The 16,285-nt window shown below is 56.9% G+C and overlaps 7 protein-coding genes across 7 annotated transcripts; 2 read left to right on the plus strand and 5 right to left on the minus strand.

Annotated features, from left to right (window-relative positions):
* Nucleotides 1-126: 126 nt before the first annotated feature.
* ISF_02023 (hypothetical protein) lies at nt 127-1,114 on the minus strand (the record flags this gene model as incomplete). Its single annotated transcript, XM_018845630.1, has 2 exons — nt 127-165; nt 227-1,114. The coding sequence occupies 2 exons, from the start codon at nt 1,112-1,114 to the stop codon at nt 127-129; spliced, it is 927 nt and encodes a 308-aa protein (XP_018707353.1).
* A 740-nt stretch (nt 1,115-1,854) lies between these two features.
* ISF_02024 (hypothetical protein) lies at nt 1,855-2,818 on the minus strand (the record flags this gene model as incomplete). Its single annotated transcript, XM_018845631.1, has 3 exons — nt 1,855-2,420; nt 2,477-2,548; nt 2,608-2,818. 3 exons carry the CDS (start codon nt 2,816-2,818, stop codon nt 1,855-1,857), a joined length of 849 nt encoding a protein of 282 aa, XP_018707354.1.
* Nucleotides 2,819-4,884: 2,066 nt separating this feature from the next.
* ISF_02025 (hypothetical protein) lies at nt 4,885-5,773 on the plus strand (the record flags this gene model as incomplete). Its single annotated transcript, XM_018845632.1, has 3 exons — nt 4,885-5,026; nt 5,150-5,604; nt 5,663-5,773. The coding sequence occupies 3 exons, from the start codon at nt 4,885-4,887 to the stop codon at nt 5,771-5,773; spliced, it is 708 nt and encodes a 235-aa protein (XP_018707355.1).
* A 175-nt stretch (nt 5,774-5,948) lies between these two features.
* Nucleotides 5,949-6,578, minus strand: ISF_02026 (hypothetical protein; the record flags this gene model as incomplete). The annotated part of the gene is made up of 2 exons (XM_018845633.1): nt 5,949-6,484; nt 6,566-6,578. 2 exons carry the CDS (start codon nt 6,576-6,578, stop codon nt 5,949-5,951), a joined length of 549 nt encoding a protein of 182 aa, XP_018707356.1.
* A 371-nt stretch (nt 6,579-6,949) lies between these two features.
* On the plus strand, nt 6,950-7,908 carry ISF_02027 (hypothetical protein; the record flags this gene model as incomplete). The annotated part of the gene is made up of 2 exons (XM_018845634.1): nt 6,950-7,215; nt 7,296-7,908. The coding sequence occupies 2 exons, from the start codon at nt 6,950-6,952 to the stop codon at nt 7,906-7,908; spliced, it is 879 nt and encodes a 292-aa protein (XP_018707357.1).
* Nucleotides 7,909-8,406: 498 nt separating this feature from the next.
* ISF_02028 (hypothetical protein) lies at nt 8,407-11,445 on the minus strand (the record flags this gene model as incomplete). The annotated part of the gene is made up of 1 exon (XM_018845635.1): nt 8,407-11,445. The coding sequence occupies one exon, from the start codon at nt 11,443-11,445 to the stop codon at nt 8,407-8,409; it is 3,039 nt and encodes a 1,012-aa protein (XP_018707358.1).
* An 842-nt stretch (nt 11,446-12,287) lies between these two features.
* On the minus strand, nt 12,288-13,878 carry ISF_02029 (WSC domain-containing protein; the record flags this gene model as incomplete). The annotated part of the gene is made up of 3 exons (XM_018845636.1): nt 12,288-12,940; nt 12,992-13,648; nt 13,719-13,878. 3 exons carry the CDS (start codon nt 13,876-13,878, stop codon nt 12,288-12,290), a joined length of 1,470 nt encoding a protein of 489 aa, XP_018707359.1.
* Nucleotides 13,879-16,285: the final 2,407 nt, after the last annotated feature.

The following is a 16,285-nucleotide window of genomic DNA, read 5'->3' on the forward strand; positions in this document are numbered from 1 at the left end:
CCGCCCCCCCCCCCCCCTCCCCCCAGGCACGAGATTCAGAGTGAGCCGCGTCGTCGATGCGTGCAGGCAACTCAATATTCATAATCCAAGGCTGCGCCACGCCGTTTGGTGCGGCGCTGCACGCATTCAAAAATAGCGTCTGACCCGATCCCACGGGATGACGGTCTGCCGTGCAGTGACTCGTCTCCGTGGGCAACCCGGACTCCATGGGCAACCTGGACCGTACACCACTGAGCTCCTGGCTGTCCGGTTCCTGGGTGGCATCGACTTCGGCCCACAAAGGACTATCCGAACCTTGCCAGGTCGCCACGGCCGCTCCGCGCCAGGTGCGCTCCGGGCCGAAGCAGTGCAGCCTCGGTGGCGCCCTTTTGATCGCGTGCCAGAGCGACGTGCTGCCCTTACAGTAGAGGGCCGACGACTCGGGGGGACTCCTGTCCAGGACGGCCCATGGTGGGCCGTGCGTCACGACGATGTCCGTGTCCGGCTCAATGCTGAAGTCATGATGATGCGTCTGGTATTGAAACGCCAGAGACTTGCCCGCGTCAGGCGTGTACGAGCTGACGTATAGGCGGAGCGGAGCGCGGTTCGGGAGCAGGATCTCTTGTGTCCCCTCGTTGAGGAACCGAACGTTCCACCGCCACATTTTCTGCATTCTCGTCCGGGTCGCCTCAGGCCTTTCATACTTTCTTGTCTGCAGCCGTCTCTCCTTGCCAAGGGCCTGCGTGCGGCTCTCAATGGGAGCAGCATCAGCGCTAGGAGCAGGTGCTCCCGCATCGACTTCATCGGCTTTCGGGTCCTCGTAGACTGCAGTAGACTCCTCTGCCACGTGAACTTGCCGTCTGGAGTGGAATCTATACGCTTGTGGGTCAAGGGAGACGTCCTTGTCGCCGGCTATCAAGATCTTGGGGCCGACATTGAACCTGCGGATGTATCTCATGACTTGGCCGAACTCTGAGCCAGTGGAGTGCTGGGTCAGGTTTCCACAGTGTATGAGAAGATCGAATCTTCCATATTCTTCGGGAATACAAAGCGTCGAGCTTGGCGTCGGGCCCGTGAGGATGATGATTCTAGTCCTCATACCGGAGGGACGACCAACCTGGCGCTGGTCTGTCATGGATATGTTGATATGTCGATACAATTCTGACTGCAGAGATGCTGGGTATATACCGTACAGATTGAAGAAGAAGAATGCCAGGCCCCAATGAAATGGTGTTTTCCGGGAATCAAGGTGGGTGGGGGGGGGTGTTTTTGTTTTTGGCTCTGTGTTGGAGCTGAAGAGGAAGGAAGGAGCAACCACAGATGTTGTATCTTTCTTGTCTTTTATGGTTTTCATCTTTTATGGAAATGTATGTCTATTATGTCTATTATGTGTTTTACGTCTTTCTTATCTTTCTTACTTTTTTCACCTCCATCTTGTATTTCTACCATCTATTCCTATAAATGCCTACTACATGGACACCTGCGTACACAGTACCCGAATGCGACTTTTTAAAGTTATCTCGTCGCTGTTTTGTTAGGCCATCATTCTACGAAAACTATCGTTGCCAAATAGACACTTGATGCAATCTCAAAGTTGTGCCCAGCTGTAAAGAAAGGCCTGCGAGAATAAGGCGTATCAAATCGAACAGGATGAGAGGGTGAATGAAGATGACAGCGTGAATAACTCTTAATAGGGTTCAATTCAGTTTACACGTTAGGCTATCATTACGCGAAAAGCATCATTATCAAATTGACACTTGATGCAATCTCAAATAAGTTGTGACATTGCGTTCATCATTTTTCCCCCTCACTCACTCACACACACTCTCTCTCTCTCTCACACACACACACACATAACATACTACCCCAGCTACATTACAAGTTATTCATCCGAACACTACCCTGAGACTGCGAGTCGCGCGCCGCGTCTCCGCCGGGCGCCCACTTGCCGCGCTCCGAGTTTTGCTGGCGGAGCAGGCGCAGGCGCTGCTGCTTTCTGCGGAAGATGAGCAGCGCCGCCGCCGCGATCAGCGCGACGCCGGCGATGGAGCCGATCACGATACCCGCGATGGCACCGCCAGACAAGCCCGACTTGCCGGTGCCGGAGCCGGAGGACGGCGAGGCGGAGGCGGAGGCGCTGGGCGTCGACGAGGAGCCGCCCTTGGAGGTGCTGTCGCCGGGGCTGGGTTCCGTCGCGTTGAAGCACGGGATGGAGACCTTGAAGTCGGAGAGCTCGACGTAGGTGATGTCGGCGCAGGCGTAAAAGGTCTGGTTCTCGGGCTTGTCAAAGTCGGCGATGTACTTGATCTGCAGGGTGGCGTTGGTGCCGGACTTGACGGACGAGGGCGCGTTGGGCAGGGTGACGCAGGTGTGGCCGAGCTTGATGTCCTTGAACGTCTCCATGTCAATGAGCTTGTTGAAGTCGCTGTTGCTCTTGGGATCTAGATGTGTATGTTAGCGGACGACTTGCGCTATGGAGTGAAGAGTTAGAACGAACCTTCGACGTAGGAGACGGCGAGCTCCAGGTCATAGGACTCGTCCTGGGCTACGAGCGAGATCTTGCCGCTTTCTGCTCTCGAGGTTAGACAAAATACCAACTGGAAAGAGAGGGATGGAGTGCAAACGCACGCAGGGGAAAGGTGGTGCGGTTGGTGACGCCGGCGATGGAGCCGCACGGCGCCGTGTTGTCCGCGTCGGCGGACCAGACGCGGTCGGGCGGCCACATGAAGGCGGCCGGACCGATGGTGTTGGACGTCATGGCCTTGGCTGACGTGCCGGCGGCGCTGACGCCTGACGAGGCCATGAGCCAGGCGGCGGCGAGGGTGGTGAGAACAGACATGGCCGTAGGCTGGAGAGGTCCGGGGAGGGGGAGCAAAGCGCGAGAGGGGAACGGGATGAGACAAGAGACGCAGGTTCAAAAGACAAGAATGGGGTTTATTTGGGGTGGCATGCTACATTAATAGCTAAACAGAAAAGAAAAAAACAAGGCTTGACTGTCCACACCATACTGAGAAGCACAGACTCCGGATGCCGACCTCTCTCTTTTTTTTTTTCTCATTAATTCATCTTCTTTATTAGTTACTTCTTCAGCCCAACCTCGATAAGGCAAGTTTAACACCGAGCAGGTCACCTGCCACGCCGAACTGCGGGCACCCGTTATTGCCGAATATGGGGATGGATGGCCGGTTTTTCTTCTTCTTGCTTCCAAGCCCGGGCCAAGTCCGTACCAAGGGCGAACCGCATCCACTCGCCACATGCTGCAAAAGCTTATCACTTGGAGAAAAGTGGCAAGAAAAAGAGAATGCAAACGGGGACCGGGCTGGGTGGGATGTGAAAATGGGCCAAGTCTTTTTTTTCCCGGGCCAAGAAAGTTGACGGGTGAGGAGACCAAGGTGCTACCCCTCCCGGAGAGCGCGCGCTGCAGCTGAGGAATAATGGGAGCGGGGGGGGCTGGGCGAACCAGGGTTCAAGGTGGTGTGGAGAGGGGGAAGTAAAGTGGTGTGGTGAGAAAGTGGAAAAGGCTCCGCGGATGTTGCTTTCTGACTAGGAAACGGTTGTTCTCTTTTGGCGAGAATTTTTATCAGATGATCTGATTAGATGGAGGGCCAATTGATTAGATGGATTCATGAGTTGCTATTGGTTCAGGTGGGCCTGTGGATGGAGTCCCGCCACAACGGGCTGGGGCAGGCTAAGGAAATGAAATCCTAGTTGCTGATTGATAATGAATGGTCTTGACTCTTCACACAAAGTGCCCCCTCCCTGTAAGCGAGGCCATGGCGCACTATCGGTATGCAAGGCTTGGCATGAGGGAATTTCTGTTTTTTTTTTCTTCTTCTTCTTCCTCTTCTTTCTTTTATTCTTGTTGGATATTGGGTAATAAGCTATTAGTCTATTGCCTGCCCGTTTTGGACTCTGTGCATTTCAGCTCCTGGCCAGAATGAAGCAGTGCGTCCGTCCAACGTCGCATCTTCTATATAGCCCAGCCAGTTAAGAAGTCGGGCGAGCAAGAGACTTGCAAGCAGGAGAGATGCCTTTGGACTCTTCTTCCCGAAATAGAAAGGAGAAGAGAAGAAAAAAGGCTCCGGAAGAATTCCGCCTTGAGCATCAACAACCGCCGTGGCCGGTCTCGGGACAAAGACAAACTCAACGACGCCACAACCCACCAGCCATCCTCGATCCTCCTCACCTTCACATCCTCAACTCAACTCAATCCCTCATCCCTCCACAACCCACTACCGATGCAAACAGACCACAATAGCTTCCCATCTTATGCATCCAAAGGGATCCATCCATCCACTCCTCTTTTCCACTCTCGACCCAACACCGGGCATATGCAGCTCGTTTCCGCCGAAGCGCCGACATATCCGCATCCATCCACCTGCCAAAAGCTTGCCTCTCCGCTCTGTGGCTTGCCCATAGCGTTCATTGGTGTGCCACTTCATATCAATTCCCTTTCCATATCACCCAACCATTTTTTACTTTCAAGTCTTTGCGGTCTCGTTCTAGCCCTTTCGAGACCTTCTACTTCAAACACCTTGTCCCCGTCCGTAGCTGCCAGTTTCCGTTGTCACGTTCCGGACTTTTCCCCGTCGGCAACCGAACAGCTTCCCCCCCCCCCAACCTTGACGTGCGTACATACTCCGTAGAACCGTCACTCTGTACCTAGTCATGCCAGAATTGATTGTGGCTTGTCGTATTCCCCCCCTTCATCTCCTTTTTTTTTTTGCCAGCTAGCTTGCTATAAGTAACGCTTTTGCCCTTCCTCCTCTCACCCACCGAGTTGTGTTGGTAAGGTTGCATCCGACAAACAATTCCCGCCCGTTGCTGTTTAGACACACATTCGTTCCCATTGTCCCTCGTTTCTTGGCTCCAGAGAAATAATCAACCCCCAATCACCTAATCACCATGCACTTCGTCGCCACCCTCGCCGCCGTCGGCTCCGTCGCCTCGCTGGCCTCTGCCCGCGTCGGCTTCCAGTTCCCCGACACCGTCCCCCTCGCCAAGCGTCAGGTCACCGGTGCTGCCTATGAGTGCCACGCCAACTGCGGTATGTACACCACTCTCGCTGTCACGCCGCTGTCACGCCGCTGTCACGCCGCTGTCACGCCGCTGTCACGGACTGCGGACCTTCTCCATCCGAGCTTCGTCTCTCTAACATGACCGCATCCAGGCTACACCATTCAGGACGCCGCCCAGGACGGCTACTGCGACACTGACAAGTGGAAGACTGAGTTCGCCGCCTGCATGGACTGCGCCAACACGTACAACATCTGGCGGTACTACGGCACCAAGGTCACCGACGCCGCCCAGAAGTGTGGCCTCACCGCCAACCCCAAGCCCTCCGGCGCCGCCAGCGGCGGTAGCAGCGCCTCTGCCTCGGCGCCCGCCGCCACCACGGGCACGCCCTCCGCTCCGGCCTCTTCCGCCCCGGCCGCTACCTCCTCCGCCCCGGCTGCTTCGTCCTCCGCCCCTGCCGCTTCGTCATCCGCCCAGCCCTCCGCCCCCGGCCAGTCTTCCCAGCCGACCACCGCCGCCCAGACCTCCGCCGCTACCGGCTCCTCCTCCAAGGTCCAGTCGACCGCCGTCGCCACCACCGGCCGCCCTACCGCCAGCGCCGCTCCCACCGTAAGTTTGCTCAATGCTCGTTCGATGACTGCAGTCGTCTGACCATCTCTCTCTCTAGTCTGGCAACAACACCACCAGCACCCGGGTCCAGGTCGGCGCGGCCAACCTCCAGCAGCCTGCCATGCTCGCTGCCGGTGCCGTCGCCCTCTTTGCCGTCAACTTGATCTAAATCCTGTACCAAACTTGCTCGCAATTATTTTTTTCTTGGGCCTCGGCAACCAGCTCCAGGGGCTGCTAATAAACATGTGTAAATTTCAAATAGTTACTCCGTAACACCTAATACAAAGTTGTTTTGTGTGCCGTTTTTCTTAGCCGCTGCTCGCCAAGTTGTAGTATTCACCCCGTCATTTCAGGTTCATCCCACCAAACGCCCTGTCCAGCGCAGCTCCCTCGTCCGCCGCGGCAGCAGTCGTCGGCTCGCCAATCATCGGTTCGTCGCTCCCCGCCACCGTGGCCGCCGCGCTCTTCTCGGGCTGCAGGAGCCGCGCGTCGCTGTCCAGCCAGCCCGGCGCGAGCCGTCTCTTCTCCGCAAGGTCGCGCTCGCGGATGCGCTCCTCAAAAGCGCGCAGCTCGCGCTCCGCGTCCTCCTGCAGCCGGGCCACGTGGGCGCGCAGCGCCTGGCACGAGGCCACGATCTCGTCGGGGTGCGCCGCCGCACCGGACTGCGAGACGACGAAGCGCGGCTTCGACTGGTCTGAAGCACCGCCGGCGGCGCTGGAATTGTCGGCTTCGCTCGACGACGAGGCCGTCGGGATGCCGAGCGCGGAGGGCGGTATGCTGGACGGCATCGTCTTGTAGGTGTAGGCGAGCGTTGTGGCGGTCGGCAGGGAGACGAAGGGGGACACGGTGAGCGGCACCTGCTCCAGGAGGGGATGCGGACCTGGTTGATTAAAGGTGTAAGCTGGTTGTTGTTGATGGCACTGGAATGGAAGAGGTTAGACGGAGGGAGGGGGTTTCTCACGATGGCTGTACATGGTCAACTCGCGTTGGCGAGTCGCTCGCACCCGAGCAATGCGTCGATTTGAGGAGCGCGCCGCCTTCGTAGAGACTGACGATCAGCCAGCGACAATTTTCAGTATCCTTCTGACTATTGCAGAGTGTCAAGCCGTGGTCCAATGAAGAGTTGCAAGAAGGGCCGGGCTTTCCAGACACGCAAGCAGTCATGTCATTGCCCCACCCGCCTAAAAACCGGCGCAAGTTTTCGTTTGTCCCCCGCGATCTGCCTGCGAAGCTCTCCAAGCTCTGCTCTCCAAGCTTGCCACAGCGGCTTTTATTCCCATTTCTTCTCCTCCTTGTCCCTGCTACCCTCAACAACGGCAGAGAAAAAAAAATCCTCCCACCCAACATGATCGCCACCACGATACGGACCCCGCCCGCGGCTGCCGACTTCGTCCCCCTCGAGGAGTACCAATCGCAAACGCCTGCGTCCTTCGTTGATGGCAAGCCCGTGCTACACCTGCACCTCGCCGGCGCCACTGCCTCGGCTCCCCGGGAACAGGTATCCGGCGGCGCGCTGGCCGTCTTCCCCCGGGACTTGCCCGCCGCCGCAGTTGAGAACGGCGCAGAGGAGGAGCTCGTTGAGCAGCAGGTCGACGTCTACGTCACATCCGAGTGCGCTTGTCCCAGGCCCCATTCCTCCCTTTCCACATTACGTACAGCTTTCTAACAAAGACAATCGCCGTCTTCTGCAGGACCTTTATCCTCTATAGCCCCGGCGCCGAGGCAGGCGTCTCGATACCGTACCCCTCCATCTCCATCCACGCCATCAAGCAGCAGGGCAGCGCGCCCGCCGTCTGGATGCAGCTCGAGCTGTCCGACGGTGGCTCTTCCGATGACGACTTCCGCCTCATCGAGCTAACCATCGTCCCGCCCGCCGCCGACGCTGCCTCCAAGCTCTACGAAGCCGTCGCGGCCTGCTCGAACCTCCACCCCGACCCCGCCGCCGACGAGGATGCCGACGAGGACGAGGACAACAACGATCGCATAGTCTTCGAGGGCGAGCACGAGGCGCTCGAGGGCTTCTCCGGCGTGCTCCGCGGCGCGGCGGACGGCGGGCTGCCCCCGCCGATGCCGGGCAGCGGCGGCTGGATCACGGCGGACAACGTCGGCGAGTACTTTGACGAGGAAGGCAACTGGATCGGCCCCGGAGCGGAGGTGGGCGGTGAGGAAGAGGGTGAAGGCGCCGAGTTGGGGGAGGGTGCGGGCCGGACGAGGGCGCGCGACGAGGTCGAGGCGCAGGATGCGGTCAACGGCCACGGCACGGAGGAGGAGGACGCTGAGAGCAAGCGTCAAAGAGTTGAGTAGAATAGGGGACTTTTTCTGTTATTGTGGATTGGCAAATGCGAGAGAAGAAAACAAAATACCGCAAGGGCTCAAGGCAACGGCGTTTATTGGAATCACTGTTAAAATGACAAGATGGCACATGGAATACCAGGATAGCACACAAGGAAAAAAAAGGGGGCTCTTGCATTGAATAAAATAGTGTAAAATTTTATTATGACATGGAGTTAGGACTCCTAATTATATTTGAGCTATGCCTGGTGATGCGGCCCATGTAAGGGGGAGTAGAGAAGCTGCCGCGTGCCGTCTTGAGTGAAAATGCCACTCGAAAAAGGATGAAATAAACAGTCTGCTTTGTTCCGGTAAAAATAAAAAGTAAATAATGAAAGAAAGAATATTGAACTTTGTAAAGTAAAGATTTCACAAGTGGCCCGTGAAAGGACTTGGTTTCCCAGAACTCTCGTGATGCATGCCGTCGATAATTATGATTATGCTTTTTATTTTTGAAAAGCGTACACGGCCTTACATGCGCAGCAGCTTCTTATGCATCTCCCTCTCCGGCGACGGCAGCAAGAAGCCGTCCTTGTCATACAGCCCCAGGCTATCCACGCTGCCGCGCTTGCCGTCCCCACGGCGCTCCGCAGCCGCCACCAGCTCCGCCACCATCGGGTTCCTCATGCTCTTCACCGGCGGCACGTAGGGCTCGTACCTCCTCTCCTGCACGTGCGAGATGCCCAGCCCGGCATTCTCCTTGCCGCTGTCCTGCGACTCCTTCTCCGGGGACGCGAGCAGTGCCGGTGGCGCGCGGACGTTTCCCAGGCTGCGGCGCGGGTTCTTGGCCGGTCGCTCCGGCGCCGCCGCCGCCGCCGTCGTCGTGTTGGAGCGCGCGGGGCCGCTCTTTTTCGGGCGCGGACCGCCCGGTCGGACGACAGTCTTCCGGACGCCACCGACCGCGTCCAGCCTGCTGGGGCTACCGACGTTGAGGTACTGGCGGTTGCCCATGCGCGGACCGTGCAGGTGGGTGGTGTCGGACAGGCCAGTGCGCAGGGGCTCGACCATCGACTCGACGCTCGCAGCGGCGGTGATCGATGTGAGGGAGTGGTTGCTCGCGATGCTGATGAGAGAGTTCATGCGGCGCAGCTCTGCGACTGAGGTGGCCACAGACAGATTGGCAAGGGGGCCGCGTGACACGGATCCGTTGTTACGGTTGATGCTGTTGTTGTTATTGCTGGTGTTTTTGTTGCCGTTACCATCATTGTTGCTGTAGTACGAGGAGGTGACGGACAGCTGGCGGGCAACAGCCGCGTTGCGCATCGACGCGGTGCGGGCGACGCTCTTGGGCGGCGGCGATAGTGGCGTCGGCGTGATCGAGCCATCTGCGGGTGGCATCAGGATGGGCGGCACTGGTAGCGCGCGCTTCGTAGTCGTCTGCCTCTTCGGGGACTGTGCGGCAATGATCATGTTGACAATGTCCGCTTCGCTAAATGGCGAGGAAGAAACATCCGAGTCACGGCGGCGGTCATGCTTGACCGGCGTCGTCATCTCCTCCACCATTTCGAGCGCCTCCACCTCGGTCTCGCCAGTCTCGCCCGTAATGGTTCCATCGCTGGAGAGACTCATGGTTGTTGAGTCGACCGACATGTCGGTGTAACTCGACTCGGATAGGGATAGCTGTGGCGAGGCCATCGTGGCCGACTTGGGGCGGACAATCTCCTCCGCCCTGTCACGCAATGGCGGCTGCAAGGCGCCGGCGAAGCGTGGCCCGTCCAGCGATTTGTGCATCCGGTGGTAGCTATGCTGTTTCTGCTGCGACAGCGACTGCTTGCGCGGCGGGATACAGTAGAGAGGGGGCATGGTGTCGTGGTCAATGTGGCGCGCGAGTGTGTCCGAGCTGACCGTCATGGTGCGCCGAAGGGGCGCCAGCTCTGAAACGCCGTTTCGCTCGACGAAAGCATCATCCGGCCCTTCGACGACGGCCTGGATGGAGGCGTCGTCCACCTCGTCACCCACGCTATACAGCGTGGACAGGCTGGACGAGGCGTCGCTGTCGACAGACCTGCGTCTCTGCTCACGCTCACGCTGGGGGCTCCTCTGCGGGCTTCGCTGAGAGTTGGCATACTGCTGCTGTTGCTGCTGTTGCTGCTGATACAGCTGAAGCTGCTGCTGGTACTGCTGGATCTTCTTCTGGTATTCGCTCTGCGCACTGTCGCGATGGGCAATGTACGCCGCCTCAACCTCGTCGTCTTCCTGCTGCAGCCCCGGCGTCGTGAGCTGAAGGATGGCATCGTCGCCTGGCAGCCACTCGCGCCCGCGTAGACGGCTGGGGCTACCCATACCGCCTGGCAGCTCGAGCTCCTCCGTGGCGTGGGCGATGAGGCTGTTGGCCGCGCTGCTGATCGACGTGGCCGAGCCGTCGCGCGCGCCCATGCCGCCGCTGGCGCTGCCGGGGATGCGCGTTGGGCTGCCACTGTGCGGCTGGTGATGCTGCTGTTGGGAGCGCACACTGCGCGGTGTCTTCGTCGGTGAGTCTTGCGGCGTAGCAATCTTCTCCGGCGAGCGGCTGCGGTTGCGGTCGCCGTCACGCAGTCGCTGCTCCGTGGAGCGCAGGATGGTCCGCAGGTCTGAGTCGGTGCACGTGGGATGCCGGGCTAAGACGGCGCCGGCGGGGCGGGTGAATCCTCCCTTTGCCGGGGCGGCGGCGGCCCCGTCTCCGCTGTATACGGCGCTGGGCTTCTTCGGCATGGATTGCTCTTCTTCGACATGTCGGGATTTTTCATCCTGATCGTAGAGATTGGCGTAGTGGTTGTTACTAGGCCACTGCTGTGTGGAGTTTTGCTGCTGCTGCTGCTGCCGTTGTTGTTGATAGTGTTGTTGATAGTCTGGTAAGCGTTGTTGACGTTGATTTTGCTCTTGGCCTATCACTCCCACACCCTGCATCATTGCCTTATGTCCCACCGGCTGCAGCGCCGGCGGATTCTTCTGTCCGGCCCAGCCGCTCCCGCTGCCCGGTCTGGGCTTGTACGTCGCCGCCACCACCCGCCCAATCTCGATAGCCTCCTCGTCGTCGAGCCAGGCCTTATCTCTGCGGTAAGAGCGTCTGCTCGTGTGATACCGGCGAAGCGAGCCGTACGACGGCAGCATCGGCAGCGACGGCAGCGACGGCAGCACCGGCAGTGAGGGGATGCGGATCGCCGAGAACCGTCCCAGCATCGTCCCGTCGTCGTCGTTCAGGTCCGAGAGGCAGCTCCGCTCCCGCACAATCTTCATCCGTCGCCTCGTCAGCTTCGTTGTCGAAGCTCGCTGCCGCAGTATCGCCGTGATGCCCGAGGCCTCGTAGGGCAGCGAGGCAGTCGTCCGAGTAATCGTCAGCGGACCGCGCCGTTTCTGCGCCCGCCACGCCAGGGCGAACCCCACGACGATGAAGAGGGAAACACCGCCGCAGAGAATGATGGCGATGAGCCAGCCGAGGCCGAGTGCAGCGGTACCACGTCGTTCCAACATGTTGAGGCCGTCACTGATGCCGCCCTCGGAACGAGCAAATGTGTTGTCCAGCATCGTCATAGCTTCGTCCATCCAGGTCCTGTAAGGGGGGTTGTCGATATCAGCATTAGCTAGAGTCTCTCCCCCCTTTTTCCACCAATACGGGAAAATAACGGTGAGAAAGGAGTGACTGTTCTGGCATCAAAGCCGCCTTTGTGATATAGCTTCCTATGTGATATGCTGTCGATGTAGGATGAGTGAAAGGGAAAAGGAGCGTGGGAGCAAAGAGCTGCTACACAACGTTTAGCCTGTCATATTTTGCGCCATTGCTCATAAAAACAGCGGCTTCTGTTATGCGTGTATGGGAGTGTAATTTCCATTGCAATACCATAAGGAATGTGTTGCCGGGTGTGATGCATTCCAGCCAGCCTGTACCGCCAGCCACCAAAACGGCATCTTGGCTGCGAATAAAGAGGCACTTTCTAGAAATGCATCACTCACAATTAATCATTCTTCTTATTTCTTTATAGGAACCGGTTTATTTTTGGCTCGTACTAACCGGCAGGAGAATTAAGGGCAGCTTTGCAGGCGTTCGATTTGTGTTGGCAATCCAGCATGTGGGGGTCCCGTGGGCCCGTTGGTCCGGCCCGGACTACACAGATCACAAACACCAGTCATTTCAGTGTCAAACACGTGGCTGCTTGGGGCTTGTTAAATCCTATGATATCAAAAAGAATTGCATAGCATCTCTGCCTCTATGAAAAGAAAAAAAAGAAGAACCTTCAAGACAGAACGTTGTCTAAATCATGCCAACTCGAAAGCCGTTCCAATTTCCGGAACCTGTCCAGATTGTCAAAAATCCCCCCCGAAATCAAATTGCAGCCTTTAGTATGTGTAGTTTCATATCAACTCTGACTTTGTACTTAGCTCCTACGGGCATGGCCGTGGAGATGGGAACGACGACGCTGGGCAGCATCGACAGTCTTGGTGGCGGTGGGCTCTGCAGTCTCCGTGACAGTAACGATCTCCTCTTGCCAGAGAATCTTGCTGACAGTGTTGCCGTTGGTAATGTACTGTGTGCTATAGAAGCTGGGCTCGGGGGTGGCAGAAGGAGCCCCAGTAACGGCAGCGGAGGCGGGAACGGGCGCTGGGGCAGTCGTTGGGGCAGGGGTGGCCGCAGAACCAGATTCAGAATCAACCTGCTTGAAAACTTGGCCAGGAAGGGGCGAAGCAGAGTTGGTCGGCTTGTCACCGGGAGTGTAGCTCAGGGTCGGCTTCGAGGCTGTGGAAGAAGGAGCGCTGCTGCCAGTTTCAGGTAGCGAGGGTTTGCCATGGTCGCCAAAGATGGAGAGGCCACCGGGAAGGCTGGCCATGGGACCGAGGATGTCCTTGATCTCAGCAGCCAGCTTCTCGGGGAGGGACTTCTGGAGCTTGCAAGAGGTAGCGGTGCCCTGGTCAACAACGTTGAAGAGAGGGCAGTCCTCAATACGACCAGAGGGATTGGTGCAAGTCTGGACAGCCTGCTGGAGGAAATCGCGGTCCCAGCCCATCATGAAATCAGCATGGTAAGCGTAACCTAGCCATGTTAGCAAAATGCGACTTTACAAGGAACTAGTTGTAATCATACCCTCGGTGTCGCCGTTAGAGAAGACGAAGCGACCGTTGCGGCCCTTAAAGGGAGCGACAGACCAAATCGTCTCAAACATGAGGGACGGAACGCGGGTCTGGAAACCATCGGGGCAGGTACCAGTCATGACTAGGTCAGGATAGGCCATGTGGGACTTGTGGTCGGCGGCGTCAGTATTCTTGCCATCCCAGCACGAGGGGAACATGATTTCCAGACGAATACCATCCTTGCAGTTGGCATCGAGGTAGGCCTTGTCAGGCATGTAGTGGCGGTAGAGAGTGCCCTCGGGCTGCTTGTCGTAGTTGAGACAGTTGAAGCCAAGAGCACGCTGTTCAAGAATGCTCTGCTTGGTCTGTCCCATGGATTTCCAAAGAGACTTGTCGGGGTCAGCCTGCTCAGGGTTACCGGCAGTGTAAGCACGACGGGTATTGGAGCCCGCAATCATGCGGAAGTCGTCGGGGAAAGCAGTGATGTTGTCTCCATAGAGGAGGTAGTAGGCCAGCATTCCGCCCACCTGGGTGACGAGCTCGAACTTTCCAGTGTCTTTATCCTCAAAGTATAGTGAGGGCGACCAGTAGGCAGACTTGTCTTGGGTGACACGGCAAGAAGTGCAGTCGCCGGCCTTGAGGGCAGCACCGTCGGCAGAGGCGGAAAGACCTGACGCTAGTTAGACTGCAAATATGTGATGGTCGCATCTGCCGAGCATTTTCCAGCCGAGAAGACTTACCAGAAGAGCCGTGAAGAGAGTGCGCGTGGGCAGAGACGTCGTTGTGGTTGACGATAGGGTCAATACGGGCGACATCGAGACGGCCAGGGCACTCCATGCGCCAGAAGGCGTTGGCACTGCCAGCCAAGGCAAGCAGTACAGCGGGAGTAATCTTGAACATTGTGAAAATATCCAAGCGCAGGAACTGCTTTCAAACGCAGCTAATTTTTGTCAAGGAGTGGACGACGCGAGGAAGCAGTCTGAGACGGGGTGTTAGTGAGATGGAACTCGAGAGAAAACGACGACTAGTTGATGGGATGCATTTGGGAGATTGCGGGAAACAATGGCAAAAAATGATGATAAGATGAAGGGCAGTGGAGGGGGTGTTTGTATGGGAAACAGATGCTGGCAGGTGGCAACGTAAATGCATTGCCAGGCGAGGCAGGCGGCAGGCGGCAGGAGGCAGTTGTGAGCTGGTGGTGTTGAGTGGCTGGTGAGTTGGGGCTGATGATGGGATGCATGAAGGAGGTAGACTGGCGCGCGGCAGCAGCAATGAAACGGCGCTTCATGTTTGAATTCGATAGCATTTCTGAAACTGGAAGTCGCAGTTGCCAAATGCCCCGAAGGCAGTTGAATCAAAAACTTCTGCCATCACGCCTCCCATGGATCACGTACAGCCAAATCTATGCTCGCTGCCATGCCATTGTCGCGTAGTGGGAAGGTGGGGCGTTTGCCGCAGGGCGGGAAAAGATCGAAGGGTGTAAACGGGCGCAAACGACTTACCAGGCTCACAATCGTCCAAAATATTCAACAGGTTTCCGAAGAGAAATCGAATTCAAGAAAGAGCGAGAAGAAATTATTCTCTATTGAAGAATTCAACTTCTTTTTAAAAAGGGAGCGTCGAGTCGGGCAACTATGCAGTTACGTAGGTACTCCAACCTCTTGCGCGGACTGAGACTTGGCGAATTCCAGTGCGAGGCCGAATGCTGTGTGGCGAGAAGGACCCCCGATTTTTAACTGGCGAGGTACAGAGCGCGTAGATTGAGAAGAGTGGTCAGCTGAGTCGGTTCGGAGAAGCCGATTAAAGAGAAAAGAATTCGATTCGGTGGTTGGATCGGAAAGTCGGATCGCCGCGGCTTGGTGCTGGTATTGTATATCAACGCAAGCTGGTGAGGGGCGATGCTGCAGCTTTAAGAGAGACGGCCGTTCGAGTTCTTGACAAATAGCACGAAATGATCAAGGATGATCAGCTTTAAACACAAAAAAGTTTTGCTTGATTGCACAACAGTCTGGGTGGGCCGAAGCAATCAGGGAATCGAAGTCGTGATACAGGATCAAGGTTGCTCAAAAAAGGCTGGGGCGGTCGAAAAGTGAAGGAATGTATACGGTCAGAGTGTTGAGTTGGCGAAAAGGCGACCAAAAGTGAAAAAAAGAGTGTGGGCTGAAGATGTTGCTTTAAAGGAAGGGAAGGGGAAGAAGAAGAAAAGAGTGATACAATTGTCGAAAGGACTCTTGCGGGTGGAAGAGGAGAAGAAAGGGAGCAAGGGCAGGAGGGGAAGGACAGTCAAATGAGGGTATAACTGGCCTGGCAAACGGGCGAATGGCAAACGGGCGGCGCAAAGAACCGCTTGGCTGGCTATCTAGCTGGGGGCCTTGAGGGGAATCTGAGGGGCCCTGGAGGTACCTGAAAGTACCCTGGCAGGTCCAGGAACAATGGCAGGCCAGCAACAGAACAAGCGAGTTGGATGAGATGAGCGGAGATCGGGTGGGGAGAGAAACGACATTTTACAGTCATTTTATTCAAACCTGATTCTATTGTCTTATTTCGTATGATGGCCATTTTATTGTCCTTTGTTCTCCGTGCCCAGCTACCACCTCCCTGGGTAAAGGGCAGCCATCAAGCCTCTACCAAGACCATCATGACGCCCTCCGTTTGCCTCGCCGTCTCAAAATTATTAGAAATAAATCTCGCGACTTATTTTATTTCTTAATTTACTTAACCGCTCCCCAGCCCCTTATCCTAACCAGTCTGCTTCCGCCGCTGTTGATCATTCTTTCATCGCCGCCCACTTATTCTTCGCTGGGGACCACCGCCGCCAAGTATGACGACCAGCTCATAATATTACCCAGGGTTCCAAGGGGTACCGGCCAGGCACACATTTTTCTCTTTGCCAACGCCACTGGTATTCTACCAGTAGCCACTGGCGCCCAGCCTATCGTCTCGCGGGTTTCACGGCAGCAAGTCGACTGAAGAGGAGTGGTGGGTGGGCGAGAATGCGGCACGACCTGCGCCGGCGTACTGGCTTAAACCTCGAGCCTGTGCGCATCAGCCCAGGTACCGTGGACAATGATCGGCGGGGGAAGGCAGTAGGGCGAAACGCGGGCAAAAGTTGCCCTCCATCTTTTCTCGCATCAGGGGCCATTTGGTGTTCTGAATTGATTGGTAGGCATCGCGTGGCAGCTCTTACCAGTGGTACCAACCCAGGTCAGGTAATATCAGCAGAGGCACCGAAGTCCAATGTTCGGGTTCGGTGGGCCGAGAGAAAAAGCCACTGCGCTTATAAGAACAGTCCCTGCAAAGAACGCCT

This window comes from Cordyceps fumosorosea (assembly GCF_001636725.1).
Source record: "Cordyceps fumosorosea ARSEF 2679 chromosome Unknown scaffold_3, whole genome shotgun sequence".
In the NCBI taxonomy this organism is placed as follows: Eukaryota; Fungi; Ascomycota; class Sordariomycetes; order Hypocreales; family Cordycipitaceae; genus Cordyceps; species Cordyceps fumosorosea.